At 37.8% G+C, this 18,204-nt stretch overlaps 1 protein-coding gene across 15 annotated transcripts in view; it reads right to left on the bottom strand.

The window, feature by feature from the left end:
• Nucleotides 1-18,204, bottom strand: part of RABGAP1L (RAB GTPase activating protein 1 like) — a 281,517-nt gene that overhangs the window by 96,850 nt on the left and 166,463 nt on the right. For all 15 annotated transcript variants that reach the window (XM_075710779.1, XM_075710789.1, XM_075710776.1 and 12 more), the window contains 3 exons: nt 8,602-8,676; nt 4,953-5,078; nt 3,432-3,575 (listed from right to left, as the gene is read on the bottom strand). In XM_075710779.1, the coding sequence (XP_075566894.1) occupies nt 3,432-3,575; nt 4,953-5,078; nt 8,602-8,676 (345 nt within the window). The remainder of the gene's footprint in view (nt 1-3,431; nt 3,576-4,952; nt 5,079-8,601; nt 8,677-18,204) is intronic.

Genomic DNA, 18,204 nt, shown 5'->3' with positions numbered 1-18,204 from the left:
AGAGTTAAAGAGTATCTATAAGGACTGATTTCACTCTTCCAGCCACAGTCAAGAACTAAAAAGACAAATCCCATCCAAAAACTCTTGGTCGACACAAGTTGTTCATCCATAATTCAAATATTTGCATGTGGACCAGAGAAGCTCCCTTGGAATGACTAGTTGGCAGCACCCATTCAGCAACAGGTTTACCTGTTTTTCTTCCCCTAATATTTTTCTTTTATGAAAGAGTTGCATAGAATGTAAACATTTTGTCAACGACAGACAGGACAGAGACGTGGAGAAAGCACAGTCAGGAAGGAAATGGAAGGCTATTTAAAATTCAGCTGTATCTATGACAAATTAATGAGAAGGCTGGAAGCTTGTTTTTAAAAACACAAAACAGTTCACTTCAAAGGCTTCTTGATTTTTCGAGAAATTTTTTTGCAGAAGAATATGTTCCACTGTTAGCAGCTGCAACTGTTTTTTCTCCTTCCAGTTGCTGGAATTACAGGCATGCTGTTTGTTCAGAGATAAAGTAAAGAACAATTTGATGCAGACAAAAATTATTTTTTCACTGCTCCGTTACTCCTTCTGGAGGCTGACTGGACAGACATCTTCACAGCATGATTTCAGTCCTCCATTAAGGAATGGTTTCTTTCTTATTCTGTCTATGGCCATAGGCCTTCAGATTTTACTTTCCTTCTATGATGAGGGCCAACTAGATTTTTATTTTAATATGATTTTAATCTACACTCCTCCTATAAATTCTCCGAAGTGCCTGTTACTTTAGACTGGTTGACATAAATCTTAGGAGCAGTTTCCTGATAGTCTACACTGTTGCCTCAGTATGTTGTCTACACACTGCCCCACTGTTTCTCAAGATATCTGTATGTATCGTCTCACTTGAAATAAATTTTATTATCATTTCTGATTTATTTTTAGCTGTTGTAAAAGAGGCTCCTTTAGCTTTACGTGATTACCCTCCACAAATGCCAACAAGTTGCCCTTTCTCTAGCAGACTTGTGTTGCACACTCTCACTTTCTCCTTAGATTCTTTCACCTTCTTTCCCAGAGTAATTCCTTCAGACATGCTGAGATAAACACTGCCAGATGTGAGGTGAATGCAAATGTTTTAAGACTTGTTTCTTTTTACATTCTAAATACTAAATCTATATTAACCATGACTAAAAGACTTCTTCAGCATATTTTATCACCAAGCTTAATATAATAAAAAGCATAGAAGCTTCAGATAGGATGTAACTATGCTGCTATCACAATAATCATAGAATCATAGAATGCTCTGGGTTGGAAAGGACCTTTAGAGATCATCTAGCCCAACCCCCCTGCAGGGAGCAGGGACAGCTTTAACTAGACCAGGTTGCTCAGAGCCCCACCCAACCTGACCTTGAATGTTTCTGGGGCCTCCACTACCTCTCTGGGCAACCTGTTCCAGTGCTTCACCACCCTCACTGTAAAAAATTTCTTCCTTATGTGCAGTCAAAATCTACCCTCCTTTAGTTTAAAACCATTACCCCTTGTCCTGTCACAACAGGCCTTGCTAAAAAGATTCTCCCCATCTTTCCCATAGGCCCCCTTTAAGTACTGAAAGGCCGCAATAAGGTCTCCCTGCAGCCTTCTCTTCTCCAGGCTGAACAACCCCAACTCCCTCAGCCTGGCCTCATAGGAGAGGTGCTCCAGCCCTCAGATCATTTTTGTGGCCCTCCTCTGGACCCGCTCCAACAGCTCCATGTCCTCCTTGTGCCGAGGGCTCCAGAGCTGGACGCAGCACTCCAGGTGGGGTCTCACCAGAGCAGAGCAGAGGGGCAGAATCCCCTCCCTTGACCTGCTGGCCACGCTGCTTTTGATGCAGCCCAGGATTTGGTTGGCTTTCTGGGCTGCAAGCGCACATTGTTGCCTCATGTCCAGCTTTTCATCCACCAGTACCCCCAAGTCCTTCTCCGCAGGCCTGCTCTCAATCCCTTCATCCCCCAGCCTGTATTGATATTGGGGGTTGCCCCGACCCAGGTGCAGGACCTTGCACTTGGCCTTGTTGAACCTCATGAGGTTCACACAGCCCACCTCTCCACATTTCATCCCCACTATGAAACGATGTTGTGTACTTCTTGACAAACAATCTCTTAAAATGGTCATTTCTGAGTGCAGATCTGTATCAAGATCAGAATGAAGTAATAAACTGAACTGACAAAGAACATCAAATCCACACCAGAAGCTCATTCTGAAAATTAACTCACTAACAGTTCAAAAGTGATCAAGGGATTGTGTTCATCTACTGCACGACCAAAGAAGAGGACAAAGAGCAGAAAAAGTAGCAACTTGTCTGCTTTTTCTACATGCTTACTTAAAATAATCAAGACATTGTGAAAGAAATAGAGCTCAGATATTTATATGGAAATGTGAGATCACTTCACCATTACTACCTTTTGCACTCACTTGGATACCTGGCGGTATTAACCTACCTCTTTTTGATAACTGAGCACCAATATGCAGAAGAAGCGATATTCTTAAGGTAAAAATTATGGAGTTATGAGTGGTGGACAATATTTGTTTAATAATGAATGCTTTCAAGGCATGTGCAGCAAGCCTGAAAATTCGCAAGTAAAATACTTCACAATAAAAATTAACAGAATGAACTAAAGTCAACAGTGTTTCATACCCATGAAGCCCCTTGCATTTAAAACTGTCAATTATTTTATTTTTTAATATTTTTTTATGTTTGTGACCCATTTAAATCAGAGAGGAAATCAGTGGCAGGTTCAAAACCAGGTTTAATTCCATGGATGCCCTGACTTCCTGGTGACAAAAGGAAGCACTATTATTTTACCAAAATAAACATTCCAGACTATCAATCTATTCTGTCTGGTTTTTTTAAAGGAAGTGCAGATATATCTACAATACAGAAATATACCGTTTTGTATCTGGAGTAATGCGTTCCTTAGTTGGAACAGTAGGGTAAAAAACAAAAGGAAAGAATTTCATTCAATTGTGCTGTTTGGCAGTTCTCAGTATTTGTTTAATATCGGGCCATCAAAGCAACATGCAATAACCTTACTGTCTTTGGGCACTCTGAATTAGACAATCTGGAGAGCTTTCCCACTAAAACCCTACTAGGCTTTTACTATCAGGTATCTTCAAGAAATTAGAATTCCTAACTTTGAATAAATTATTTAAAAAATTAAATGAAGAACAGATGTGTGCATCAGATATTCTTAATTAGATCCCTTAGCAAAGAATGAGGCAATCCACAATTATAATTTTAAAACCAAACCAGCATTTCACTGAACATATTTTCTTCAATACAACCATGGTTTCTACATAATTTAGTTACACACAGTTTGAAATTAAACAGTAAATGACTCCAACAAAATGAAACAAAAAAAGAAGAAACGTTCATGGAGTGGAGGAAGGGCTTTCTAATTCCAGGGTTTTTTTACCTCACAAAGTAGTAAGTCAATGATGTGGAAGACCATGCAGAGTGGAAACTTGGCAGTAAAAAGAGTGAGGAACCACTGGGATGCATACATATGAGCTTCCAAATTGAGGTCTGAGAAATGGCTATACAAGTCTGGTAACTGCTCCTAGAGTAAAGGAAAAAATAAATGCTTCAGTATTACTCATTAATCAGAGTTCTTCATCTACACTGCCAGTAAGTACCAGGTTGCTAAACACCAAAAAACACAACAAAGTGAAATCTTGCCTTCTTTTGAGCAATGGAAGTATGTTTCTTCATAAATTTCAGTGCCCATGGTTACGGTTTTTAGTAAGATATCCACTGTGGAGTCTATCACAGCATCAAATAATGTACTGAGTTATCCTGAGAAATTACAAAATCTTCAACAGTCGAAAGGAAGAGTGGTTGTGAAACCTATGTCATGCATAGTGTATATTTTTAAGTTACTCCTTTCCTGTGCCTTGCTATAAATGCTTCTGCTATAAAAACCAATTGATACTAGAACAAGGAGATCTTGCAGAGCTTGAAAGCAACAAAGCCCACAACTCCACCAGACAATTTCTAGGAGATATATAAGCAACACAAAATAGGCACTGATAATGCTACTGTACACTGATGATATATTCATATTCAGTTAATACAGTAAAAATCTTTGTTAACATATGTAAATATTGAGAAGACCATATGCTGAAGTTAAGTATCAAATTACTTAGTACGCAATTCTACTTCATCAAGTAGGAAATACGTGCAATTTGACATCTGAAAAAAAAGATCATTAAATTAACTGTGGTCTGTTTTGTTTGGTTTTAATATATCTCACAGAGGTGTATATGGTCATCTATGGTAACTGACTCCAGCAGCTAGCTTTCACTATGCTAACAGAAGCACAGGTCAAAGCTTAATGAACTGTTAGTAATTGCTTATTAGTCAGAACAACAATGTGTAAAACTTGCAGCTGTTTATTTAAGTTAAATTGCTCTGACTGTGAAGTAATTCTATCTGAAAAAAAGAGCAATGTATTGAAAACACAGTAAAATCTACAAAATGTCCTACACTTGATTCGTATTTCATAACCATCAGGATGCCCTGATTTGCCTGACCTCTTAACCATCAACATAATTCGTAGAAAGTAGGACACTGATAGTGGCAGTCCAAAAGACATGCTGGCCTTAATGGAACAGAGACATTCTCTCTAAGCAGCATCACAAAATAGGGAAGAGAGAGAGTAAGCAAACAGAGAGAGATAAAGAAACAGATACCTACTCTGCTTGGATACAAAGATTAGCAGCAAGAGATTGGTATATGAAAGACAAAAGAAATGAGAAATAAATCTGACTCACGATGCTTGGATCCAGATATTAAACTTCCCTGCTTTGGTTCTACCCCACCTCTAGAAGGAGAGGGTTTTTATTGTCTAGTGTCTTATGGAAGCAAAGCATTAACCTCTTCTTCATGCCAGTATTTCCATTTATGAAAGCAGAAGAATTTGTTACCCTGGCCCCACCTGCATTAACTTCTCCAGCTGGAAAAATTTGCAATGGAGATCTTCAAAGTTATTTCTGTAGAGGTCCCTCAAGCCATAGTCATACATTATTTTCACAAATACACAGAACGCCTGCTCCTCCGGCATCTGTTTGGAAAAATACACAAACATAATTTTAAAAACTGAGCTGAGGCTGGATATTCCTTACACATATACACACACTTAAATACCTTATGCATGATGAATTCAGAACCAGGGATATATTAAAATTTTCAGCAAAGCACTCTGAATGTAGAATTAAGCAACTAAAATCTCAAGGGGACTATTCTCCTTGATGAGCACCTTGATTTGGCTCTGTAAGACCTTCTTTGAAGAAAATGTGGGATCATAGCACAGGTTCATGTAAGTATACATCCCAACAGCAGAAAAACTGTCATCAGTATTCTTTCTGCCAAATAGATGAGAACAACCAGTACACAACTCTCAGCTACAGAACAATTTAAAAAAAAGAAGACAGAAAGCGGGAAGGAAGAGGAAAAGAAGAGGGAAAGAAGAGGGAAAGAAAACAAGTCATGATAGTGATTTCTACTTTTCTACTGAGAGAACTTGGTTAAAAAGGAAAAAATCAGGAGAACTAGGGTATAACCAACCCTTAGAGTGAGAATAATGCTTACTACTTTCATCCAAACCCCAGGACATCAAACTCTCTGAAGTCAGGTTTCCCACAGCGAATAAGGAAATAACAAATTTTGCCTTCAGAACCTACTTGTGAGCTCAGGAGGGCTGATCTCATCTATTAGCATCATGACTTTTTCAGAAGCCCTGTCTCCATAATCTCTATTTCATTTTGACCAAAATTTCTCATCCAACGGAGTTTTAGAAGGTGCTACTAAAGGACAAGCTGTGTGAGCCACTCTAAAGTTACATTTGTTGGCTTGAGCCCACCGAATGTTAAATTTGTGGGAAGCCCTGTGTTATGAAACCTCCACTGATAAGACATCTCCCGTCTTCCCCCATGCCTTCAGGTAACACAATAATAAGATAGACACAAGCAGAGTCACTGCAGACCCCAAATCAGGTTTTCAATCGCGTTTAGAAACAACCTTTCTTTTGCAGGCTCCAGATTGTAACAAATGAAAACAAGTATTGAGTATCAAGAATGACAACTCTTGACCTTTTAGTATATTCACTCATTCAGCCTCTTGCCAACCCCTTATCAAATATCAGCAACAGATAAAAGCTCAGTATTTTCTTCTTTTAGTCTCTTGATATTTACCTCCAGGGTTTCATCTTTTATGGTTCAGCCTATGATTACAGCCTGTCTCCAGGGCCATGGGCAGACACTTTCATTTTCAGACAGCGTCTATGAAAGTAACTAGTTAGAATAAAGAACTGCCTGATCAGCTGCTAGATACCTGTCCAGGCTAGATTCACCTAGGACAAGCTCTTAGGAATCTCAAAGCTCTTTATCACAATTTTAGCTGGATGAAATGATCCCCACTGACAGTGGATAAAAGCTGCAGACAAAGTAAAGGGAAGAAATAGTTTTATCCTGACCAAAAGCCTTGAATCTGCTCTATAATAAGCTGAATGCAAATGTCTGTCTTTTTTTTTTTTTTGTAAGGTAGCAATTATTTCTAATAAAACGACAGATGTTCATGCACAAGCACACCTACCTTGCATGCTCAATCAGACACACATGCATTGACAATCATTCCTCCCCAAGACAGGGAGAGGGAACAGAGGTGAGTACTAGGCCAAAGTCATTTACAGGCAGAGGCCACCAAGTCCTCGCTCTCAGCGCATGGAGGTTCTCCAATATTACCAACCCCAAGAATTCAAAATAATAAATCAAGTTTTCATTTCTTATTTATTTTAAACAAAAAAATGTATTTTTGGTGCTTCCATTCTATTTTTAGCATTTAGATATGTCCCCCTATTATCTTTTCTTTGGAATAACAAAAGCCAGAAATTCACCATTTTTTAAAATTAAAATTAAATTTTAGTTTTTCACATAGCAATGAATCCAAGAGGTAGACAATAAGAAAAAAAAAGTCAAATACTGTGAGATTTACAGTAAAACAATTAGAGTTGGCAACACTGTCCCCCTGTGATTAGAAGTTACCTGCTCACCTTTGATGGGAATTTCATCAAAGCAGCAAAATCACAAAAAGCCAGGATGGAGCTTCAGGCTACCCAACTATCCCTGAAACATATCTACACTGAAGAGAAAGGACATCCTGTCCCAGGAGAAAGGGAAAGGAAAGGGTCTAGAAATCCATGCAAAGATAGGAAAGTTAGAGAGGGTCTTACAAGCATTCACAGTATATCGATTCGTTGGAGAATTTGAGAAATACAAGAGTTTAAGGACATCCTGGGAAGCTCCCAACTTACATGAGCTCATTGAGACTGCTTCCCTTCCCCCCTTTCTCTGATTATTTCAGTTTAATATCCTATTATGAAAGCAAATGTTATAAAGGGCATATTGAAATTAGTGTAATTGCCATTTAGTACTCCCAGCGTACAGGGCAATTTCTCCTAACTCCAGAAACACTAGAAACAGAGGTGATTCTCTATAGTAATGACAGCATACAACTAAGTGAGAGAGGCTGAAGTATTAGTCAGAATGTGACACCCACTCATTTCTAAACAACTCTGGTATTGAAAATGGCTTATTCTTCTGGTGGAACTTAAAAATCCTTCTTTGGGTAAAAAGTTAATTGCAAAATAACTGTTAGATAAGCTAATTTGCAGTATATGAGAGATTGCAATAATGGGACTAATTTCAGGTTTATCCTTAAAGACTCCAAAGCTTTTCTGTAACACTGTCACTGTGTATCATGCTCCTTAAGCCTTCAAGGAGCCATAGATCTCACTATGAATTACAACTTAAAATTAATCTGAATTTGAGTTCTAGATGCCTTAGGAACTGCATGTGTAACATACATACCACCAACAGCTGACTCAAAACCATAATCTGAAATGTATTTCAACCATGATTAATAATTTATTAAAGCCTGACAGAAACAGCAGGCAAAAGCCTGAGTAAGAGTTGTTGCTGGGGTTTTGGGTGGTTTATTCAGATATTCTTTACAATATCCATACTACTCGAATCTGCTACTTTTCCACTGATACATCGAAGTTAAAGCACCTTGCAAATACAGAAATTGTGTATTTATCTATCTCTCTCTATATGCACATGTATATATAGGAAGCAACAGATCAAAGTTTGTACTGGTTTTGGTTACAGGCTATCAAGGTTAAAATTCAGCTTTCACTCAAAAGATATTATGACATTGAAAATTAATGAGACTGCTTGCTCTGGTTAGCTACTCTGAGAATATCTCCCAAACTTAAATTCCCCATAAACACAAAGGGAGTTCACCTATGTGACAACTAAATTAAAAGAAAATATTAATATGTAACAAATCGGTTTCAGGTTTTGACACAGAAGCACTTGACAATTTAATGGATTTCTCCTAGATAAAGGAAATCTACAGTCATAAAGATAGAAGCCATTAGTCACTATTTGCCAAAAAGCAACAAGAGGAAAATGAATACAGACAAATAAACAACAGTAAATATCTGTCAAATAGCATGTTACAGTACTACTGATTTTAAAGCTGCTTTGGTTTCAAATACCAAAGCTTTCATTTTGCAATTAACTTACATGAAGTAGAAGCACAGCTGCAAGGAAAGACTGTCCCTGGCAATAGCCAATGTCTTCATCATAGACAGAATATGCCTAGAAAAAATAAAAGTCAACATATATTTTAAAAAGTATGCAGGCATTATCAAAATGTGTAATAATCAATGAGCTATTCAGAATATGTAATACTATGCAGGCTAAAATAATAAAGGCAGTGAAACTGGAACCATTCTCGCATAGGTTTTCAGGGCACTTAAGAAAACATCCACAGGTCACCTTCAATCTTCCAGCAATGCTTTATTTGTAATTTTTTTTTTTTTTTTTAACAGTATGAGAAGAGTTGAATGCAATTTCCCTTCACCTAAACCAGGGACAATTCCACTGAGGTCAGTAATGACACAACTTTAACAATATAACAAATATGATATAAGAACCAGGCTCATTTGTGTTGTGGGTAAAGTGCTTGTTTGGTTTCAGAAAAATGAATTTTTACATCATGAAAGTACAGGACCTGAGGCTGGTTGTTAGAAAACCACTGAGAACTAGTCTAGCCTTCAAATTTCATCAGAAACAGTTTTTCCATGTCCTTGTCATGCTGAAGAATGAATAAGACTCATTTTCCTATGGTAAGATTGCCATACTACTTTCTTCTTACTATTAAAAGAACAAAATGAAAATAACCAACCTTTCCTTCCCCCTTGCTTTCCCGAGACAAGCAGACAGATACTGTTTTTAAAGAGATGTCAGAGGATGTTAAGAATTTGAGGAAACTTGAGAAAGTATAAGCAGCAGCAAGATTGACGTTGGAGAGACAGACATCCTGAGGTACTAAGGTTACAGCCAGGGAAAACAAAAGCACAAGGTCAGAGCTATGGGGAGGGGGAACAAGCCACATGAATCGGAAAATCCGCTTTGCCCCCACACCGCCTCTAAAACTGTTTACAGATGAGAACGTTTTGAATTGGAACACTGTGCTTATCTTTTTTTTTTTTTTTTCTCCAGTCTTGAATGAAATCAAGATTGCAAATTCACTGAATGGAAGCACAGAGAGACTGTGAATAAACAATGTCATGTATGCTGGGGAACCAAACCCACTTGGGTCTATCGCACAATATTTCAAAGGTGGCTAAGCTGCCTCTTCAAAAGGTAAGAAGAATTGTGACTCGAAAAGAGATGTGACTCCTTTCCAGCCAACAGTATTAACATAATTGCAAATAATTTCTGTCAGAAATGTTGAAATGGAGGCTCAAACATATCTAAAATCTTTAAACCACCTTTCCTTTTTCATTCTGAAAGAATTCAGAAAGAAATATTTCTAAGGAATTCTGTAATGATTCCAGAAGAGAAGATGTCTGTAAAGAATATAACCTGAGTATTCCTTCAAAGGTCTCTGTTTATAAACAACTGATCCATATGTTTCTTAATACATTTTGTAGCTTTGTGACAAACTGAACTGTGACTTACAGCTCTTTGTCATTTGTCTATATTGCTTACCATTCTGTTGAAGTATGGTAGAAGTATGAAGATCAGTTAGAATCTGAGTGAAAATAGTCCCAATGCATTGCTCAGTTTCAGTGGTCAAGAAAATACAGGAAGACTAGTCACATAAACTATTGAAAAAAATTTAATGAGCCATTACAATCTACTTACTAGTTTAACCAGCTCTAGCCACAAAAGTAAAATATAAAAATTAACTCCAGAAGTGTACAATAGCAGACATAAAACTGTGAATTGGGAAAAAAGGATGCTCTCTTGGAAAAAGTTAATTTAAAATTACTCTTTAGCTACTAAGCACTGAATTAACAGAAATTACTTTCAACACTTAAATTAATATTGCATATGACTAATTAGAACCATCCACTGGTTAATTATCATCATCATGAGTCTTTATCTATTTGTTCCCAAAATCTATCAGTTTATGGATGCCTAATATTTTATTTCTGTAGCTTTCCTAAAAGAGGTATTATTTCTGCTTTTGAAAGGCCAGCTCTGCTTAGAAACAGATATGCAGAATTACAAATAATAAATTTGATTTATGATTTATTCATACTATACAACACCACTTTTACTTTACTTAAAAAACTCCAGGCTGAAAAATTAACAGCAAATTATCAACACGTGGGGGTTCTCTGTTGTGAGAACCATTACTAGCACAATAGCTAATGATTTGCTGAAAACAGCAATACATTATTCCAAACAAGTTTTAAAATAACTATTGAGAAACCAACACATTGGAGCAAACAAGCTGCCTCCAAAACTGACATAGATTAAAAAGTAAAGAAAGTTATCAGAAATAAAAAGATACTCCTTTTCAGATTGTGAAAGAAGTTGAAATTATGGCAAAAGAGGGGAAAGGGGGAGGGCGCAAAAAAAATCCTCACTCTGCATGTTAAACATAAAAATACGAAGGAAGACCAAGAAATAGTCTCATAATCAACTTCCTAAACACATTAAAACTAGCAATAAATCCATTTTCAAGCACATCCAGAGCAGGAAGGCAAAGCCTCTATTTGGAAAATATATGATCAAGGTAGAAAAGTTGTATTTAAACTATAGCAGAAAATCCACATGAACTTTCTTTGTGTCCGTTTTATTACAGAAGAATCACAGGGGTTGTCATCGTGCTAGAACCATTTCTAACAGGGGATGTGTTGAAGGATCTGTCTCCAGCTGAGTATCAGAAGAGACAATAAATTAAAAGGAATGAAAATACTAAAAATTATATTAAGAACAGACAGTATTCGCCCAAAAAGCTTGGGAGAGAAAAAGGTAAACTGGTAAACCATTAATTGGCTGATTAAATCAGAAGAATAGATGACAAACTTGAAACATTTGTAAGAAGAGGTGATCCATAGAACTACAAATCAGTAAGTACTGGATAACTTGGTTTAAAAAAATATTTCAAAGTAATTAGTGGACACAGATACACATAGTATATTTAAGAGAAAAATGTCTGAGGGCCCCAGTGAAAGGATGTCATCATTAACAAAACTTTGAAGCAACCAACAACTATGTAAAAAAATATTAACTGCTCGATCTGCTTGCTTTTTGAAATTAATTTCCACTACGTCCTTCCCCGAAATCTGACCTTCACATGCAGCTGTTATCAGATACTTAGATACTAACTTCAGTTCTGCATGAGAATTAGATCAAACTGAGAAAGATTCTGCTGTTAAGTCAAAGCATCATAACCCTGGCAACTAAAGATTTATTTTTTAATGAAGTGTCTAAAATCTACATGATTTCATTGTATTTGCCCAAAGCAAAGAGATTTTTGAAGCTTTATGCATATTATATTTCCAATTATACTTTTTTAGTTTTAAGTAACCCATGGGACTTGATATTGCTGAAATATGATGTAATTAACCAAAATAGCCTCAAAAATAAGGATGCTGCCTGCAGATACCACCGTAATATCATATTATTAACAAAAGATCTAAGATTAATTATTTAAGATTTATCCTTTTAAGGGACTGAGGAGCATTAACTTTGTCTTTCCACATAAAATATGAAAACAAAACAAAATCCCAAATCCCCTACTGCCATTGCAGTCATTGTAACTTTGTAATTTCAAGAGAATGGGATTTTTCCCATGACAACCTGTGACAATGCTGCAGCCTTTTAAGTTATTATTTTCTTAAGGTCTTGGGGAACCTCCAATCACAGTTCTCCAGTTAACTGAGATTTTAAATATTCTCTGTCTCATAAATGGGACTTAATGAAGATTCTGACTTGAAGCCTAATTTCTTTCATTTTAACTAAATGAAGATCTCACCTATGGAATTAAAACATCTTTTTAATAGTTATCTGTCTTCTGAAGAGAAGGACTACTGTGCAGCTATTAGTACAACATCATTAGAAAGTGAACACTTTGGAAGCAACAGCCTCCTCAAATAAAGTCAATGACAGAGATCCACCTGCGTGTTGGGAAAGCAAATGAAGAATCCAGAGATGGACAGAAATTCTTCTCTAAAATAATTACTGGAGGAAAATCTCCCAAGATCAGGATCTTCTGTAGATAAAAAAATTCCAAGCGAGTAGCATTTGAAAGACAAATGGAAAGGTTGCTGATTTGAATTTAAAACCTCAGATTTGGGATTTCTGCAACTACTGTGTATGAGTCCCAACAGTTTTAAAAAAGGAGTAGTAGGAAGTACATCTCAAATTCCAGAATGAAATGTTTTTCATCATTTTGCATCCTCATAAGCATGAAAATGATTGCTTATACTTGCTGAAGGTTCAAATGTACTTAAAACAAGATGCAAAACATGAACTAGCAAATATCAGCTTACAATACATTGCCAATTTGCCTTTACCATAGTAACTCAATGACATTAGAAACTAAAACATTACAATTACATTAGAAACTAAAGAGAGCTCATGAAAAATATTTCTCTAGTGTCTGCCTCATAGAAAGGTCTTACATTTCCAGAGCTTTCACTCCCCCCCTCCACACTTCACGGCAATGCAGAGGGAAAGGTATGAGCAAAGGCTGTATAGATCTCCGTCTCTCATCTGCAATAACGGTATCTCTTGTCAGTAATAATGTTTTCTGGCACAGGAAACACTCACTTCTCTGAAAAAGCGACAGGCACACTGGCACGATACTTGTTAACAGCCATACAAGATATCCAGCATCTGTGTCCCAGGAAAAAGGAAAATGTAACAGGAACTGAATGCCATTTTTGGGGGGGGAGAATTACAAGCCTGATTTGCCCTCATGACTTACCTTTGTGTCACTACCAAAATGGCAAGAAATGATCTAGGGAATCTACTCAATGTTTGATACAGACATAGGTCTGTGCTGAAGTCCATTTTAGTAGAGTTAAAAGACTTACATGGTGTCTGAAAAACAGACTGTCTCAAGAAAACATCCATACTTTGACGTGGATTTCGCACACAACAAAGTATTTTATGACATGCTTGGTCACTGAATAATTTTAGTGATAGTATAATTTAAAACTCCATACCTCAATTTATTATAAGGCTAAGAGTCTGAAAGTAATACTATAGATATGACTGCAGCATTTAGGATGTATCACATTACACAAGGAATTTCTGTGTTAACTGAAAACTGTATTTTTAGAAATTAGTTACTCATTTATTGAGTATCAGGGAGAGGCATGTGTATGTTATACAATATGCCTCCTCCAAAGCTATAAGGGCTGAGAGAATGAAAATATCTTCATATTTATTCAGGCAGGCCTCCGACCATACTAAAGCCTTTACTCTCTTTCCAGCATTCAAGATTCACAATCCTGACCTTTTCACTAGTACAGTCTCAGCAGAAACCCCATATGCAAGTACAGTACTACTGCTTCCTTGCTGAGCACAGATGCACAGAGAAGGAACCTTATTAATATGCAAACAGAAGAAGACAAGATAACATTAAAAATCCTTTGCATGACACAAGACAACAATATTTACTAAAATTGCTCTTCAACCCAGGAGCAAAGATGATAAACAACTAAAAGTAGATGAAAAATAATTCTTAACTGATTCTGTTTACGCTCCTACGTTTATTCTAAAATTGGCAAATAGACTCCTGTAGGAAAGAAAGAGATCTGCTCTCCAACAAATAAGTAAACCAAAGTGGACAAATACTGAAACTTCCTATTTGTAAATTGGAGGAGATACTAAGGATTGAAAAATGGGGAAGAACACGTGCATGCTGAGAAGAGGTGATCATCTGAATAAAGATGCTGCAATGAAATGGAAGTGGAAATGTAAAAAAAGGATGAAAGTTAGACAATCAGCTTACAGGACAGCACTAAGCAGCAGTTCTGCCATTCTGAAGGATGAGCCAAAGAGTAATACATCATCGCAGCTTATCACAGTATAGAAGCTACTGGTCACAGAAGAGCAACTCAAAGACATTTTCACATTTCATTTTTACAACAAAGACAGACAAAAAAACCATACTGGAGCCCATTCAGTATTAGCTTTGCTAGAAAAACAGTTTATTATTCCCTCTACTACTGTGGGTACCAACAAACAGACAGACATTAGAACAATGACTAAAACGGAGTGTTCTGTTTCACAGTAAACCAGCTATCACACTGATCCTGTGCATAAAACCTTCAGGCCAGTATGACTGGGATTAGGAAAAAAATACAAATTTGATCAACCAAGACAACAAGTATTTAGTAATACAATGTCATGATACAAATGATTCATATCCTTCCATAATGCTTTTGTTTACTGGAAAACACTAACACCAACTTTTTCTCTCTGAAAAGTAATTCAACCATTTTCAGAAAAACAGGGAAGTGCTGTGTCTATTTTTCCAGTTTGCCCAGTAAGAACACTCACCTAGCTAACCTGATTAATTTCCCTACAACATACTCCCTTTCTGCTATTAAAGTCACAATGACTGTCGAATAGGAGCTACTTTAATCAGAAAATTAGGGAAAACACAGCTCAGGTTAAATTCTGCACTGCATACACTCCAAACAGTTGAGAAGACATTTCTGTCAAGTGCTGTGATTCCCTGGAGCATCTAGCTGTTAACTACATATGCACGCATGGAAGTAGGTCAAGAGTACTATTCTGTTATGCATTGTAATGCAGAGAATGAGCTCTCTAGAGCTAGAATTTGCATAGTATTTAAACAAAAAGCATGCAAGAAACAAAACTATTTTCCCAAAGATGTTTGCTCTGTGCAAATCTAGCTTATGTGATGTCCTCAAGTGAAATCTCCAATCTAGAATCTGGAAGTCTTTTCATTCCTTATCACCATTGTCAGCCTTAAAGTTTATTTTTAGATACTTTGTCACATAAACGTTCTGCAACTGAAAGTTTCCATCTTTCCTGATTTCCTACTGTTCTGGAGAAGAGATTAAGAGACGGAACTAAAACTGACGGACCTGTTAAAATGAGGCAGTGAGCTTCTAATGGTTTTCCTTTTTATCTGACAGCTCAGATCATCTCTTATTTCAGTGGGGCATGAAGAAAATGCTCTTCAGCTTTTTACCCTCCCACTTGAGGACAGACCTTTTCAAGCCTTATTCAATAATCCTATTCTTCAAATATCTTGCTTTCATATTAGAAAGGCATAAGTGCACAGCACCTCTGTTAAAATTATACTAGTAACATAAACCAGTCACAATATTACTCTCAACACTGATTTTTACTTTTTTGTTATCAAATGACAAGTTTAAAAGCAAATTAATTAGGTTTTAACAGTATTTCTCTAAAACTCAGCATGTCAATCATAACCTCAAGGTCCAGTTAGACCCAGCCACAGACAGGTCATCTGTAGAACACAGCTATAGTCATTTAAGAAAACAGCGCAAGGATGAAGGAAAAGGAGCTGCCTAGAAATCTACACAGCAGTTGCATCTGATCTCTGTATTGGCAAGTAGGTAGAAACTGTCAAGAATAAAATCAGTAAACTTATGAATAATTCAATGTTGAAGACTGGATATGGCTGTTCTACCAGGAAGCAATGCTTCCCAAATCCTTCTTTGAACCAATGAGCACACAAAAGAATGAGGCACTTAATAGAGTCTACTAGGATTTTTAGGAAACCTTCAACAAGATCCTTTCCCAAAGGGTTTTTAGTGAACTAAGCTGCCATAGAAGGTCCTCTTATGCACTCAAATAATTGATTAAAGGATAGAAAGCAAAAGGTAGGAATAAATAGTCAGTTCTTACTCACAGAACCTTACAGAAAGACGTGCTAGGGCTGATGCTGTTGAGAATATTCCAAATCATACAGAACACACAAAAATAGCACAGTAACAAAGACTGCTGATGAGACAAAGCTGTTCAGAGCAGTAAATTAAAAGCTGACTGCAAAGACGCTATGCAGAATGTGTTCGTATCAAGAGAGGTCATTCAACTGTAGATAAATACAAAATGCTTCATGGGAAAAGCAGTCCTCAACTTGATGTACACACTGACAGGCCTCAGATCTAGATAATTCAAAAAAAGAGGACCAACATCTGCAGCAACTTTCTCTGCAGGAGCAGTAAACATCCTGAGAGCAGGGAAGGCTCCCAGCTTTGGAAGACGAGTAGAATTCTTCACTTTTACTACAGAAAGCCTGGGAAGGTCTGACATCTCTGCCTCTGTGAAGCTGCCTGCTAGATAGGTAATTCCTTTAAGCTTCTAGTTCAGACAGATTCATTCCTGTATCTTCTCTTTATTAAACAAAATAGACTGAGATACTAATTAATGAAAAATATTTTCTCTCCAAATTATGTTCCCAAATACTTTCATCATCCTCACGGAACTTCTAAGGTTCTTTCCAATGTAGAAGTAGTAGTCTTTAATTTTGGACTACGCTGGTTTTGGCTGGGATAGAATTAATTTTCTTCATAGTAGCTAGTATGGGGCTATATTTTGGATTTGTGCTGGAAACAGTGTTGATAACACAGGGATGTTTTAATTACTGCTAAGCAGAGCTTACACGAGTCAAGATCTTTTTCTGCTTCTCACCTCACCCCACCAGCAAGTAGGCTGGGAGGTGCACAGGAAGTTGGGAGGGGACACAGCTGGGACAGCTCACCCCAACTGACCAAAGGGGTATTCCCCACCATACAGTGTCATGCTCAGCACATAAAGCTGGGGGAAGGGGGAGGAAGGGGAGGATATTCAGAGTGATGGTGTTTGTCTTCCCAAGTTACTGTTACACGTGATGGAGCCCTGCTTTCCTGGTGATGGCTGAACACACCTGCCTGCTGATGGGAAGTAGTCAATGAATTCCTTGTTTTGCTTTGCTTGCGTGCGCAGCTTTTGCTTTACTTGTTAAACTGTCTTTATCTCAGCCCACGAGTTTTCTCACTTTTACTCTTGTGATTCTCTCCCCTTATCCCACCACGGGGGAGCGAACGAGTGGCTGTGTGGTGCTTCGTTGCCAGCTGGGGTTAAACCGCGATAGTCCTTTTTGGCACCCAATGTGGGCCTCGAAGGGTTCGAGATAATGACAGATTTTATTGGAATGTGCTAGACCAAATTTATAGCTGTTATTAATTGGCAGACTTCTGTGCTTGCCATGGGGCTTGCTTGCCTTACTGTGTATTATAGTGCTTGTTAGTGGGTGCTTTTTGTACTGCTTATCATCTGACTCTGTTGTGCCTAGGAACATTTTGATAACAGCAATGGCGATGCGCCTGGGCTGGCAGATGGCCAGGGCATGTTGCTGTTTCTGTGCTGCTGTACTGGACAGGCTGGAACTCCAGTGTGAACTTGAGTCAAAGGGACTGTGACCTATGGATGAGCCCACATGGGAGCAGGACACCCCGAAGCATCTCTGGCTGTGGACAAGACCGTGCCAGAGCAGGTACATCTCGAAGCATCTGCGGCCATGGCTATGTCTGTGCTGCAGCAGGTGTACCTGTGAAGGGACTGTGGCCCAAGGTTAAGTCCATGCTGGAGAAGGTACACCTCAAAGCATCTGTGGCTGTGGATAAGTCCATGCTGTAGCAGGTACACCTTGAAGTATCAGTGGCTGTGCATGAGGTCATGATGGAGCACCTTAAAGCGTGTGGCCATGGATAAGCCCACGACAGAGCACATACAGCCCTGGACAGACTGCAGCCATGGTTGAGGCCGTGCCAGAACAGGTTTACTTCTGAAGGCACTGTGGCTGTGGGTAAGAACACACTGGACCAGGTATGT

Source organism: Pelecanus crispus, chromosome 5, assembly GCF_030463565.1.
Source record: "Pelecanus crispus isolate bPelCri1 chromosome 5, bPelCri1.pri, whole genome shotgun sequence".
In the NCBI taxonomy this organism is placed as follows: domain Eukaryota; kingdom Metazoa; phylum Chordata; class Aves; order Pelecaniformes; family Pelecanidae; genus Pelecanus; species Pelecanus crispus.
This window is presented reverse-complemented; position numbering and strand designations above follow the sequence as displayed.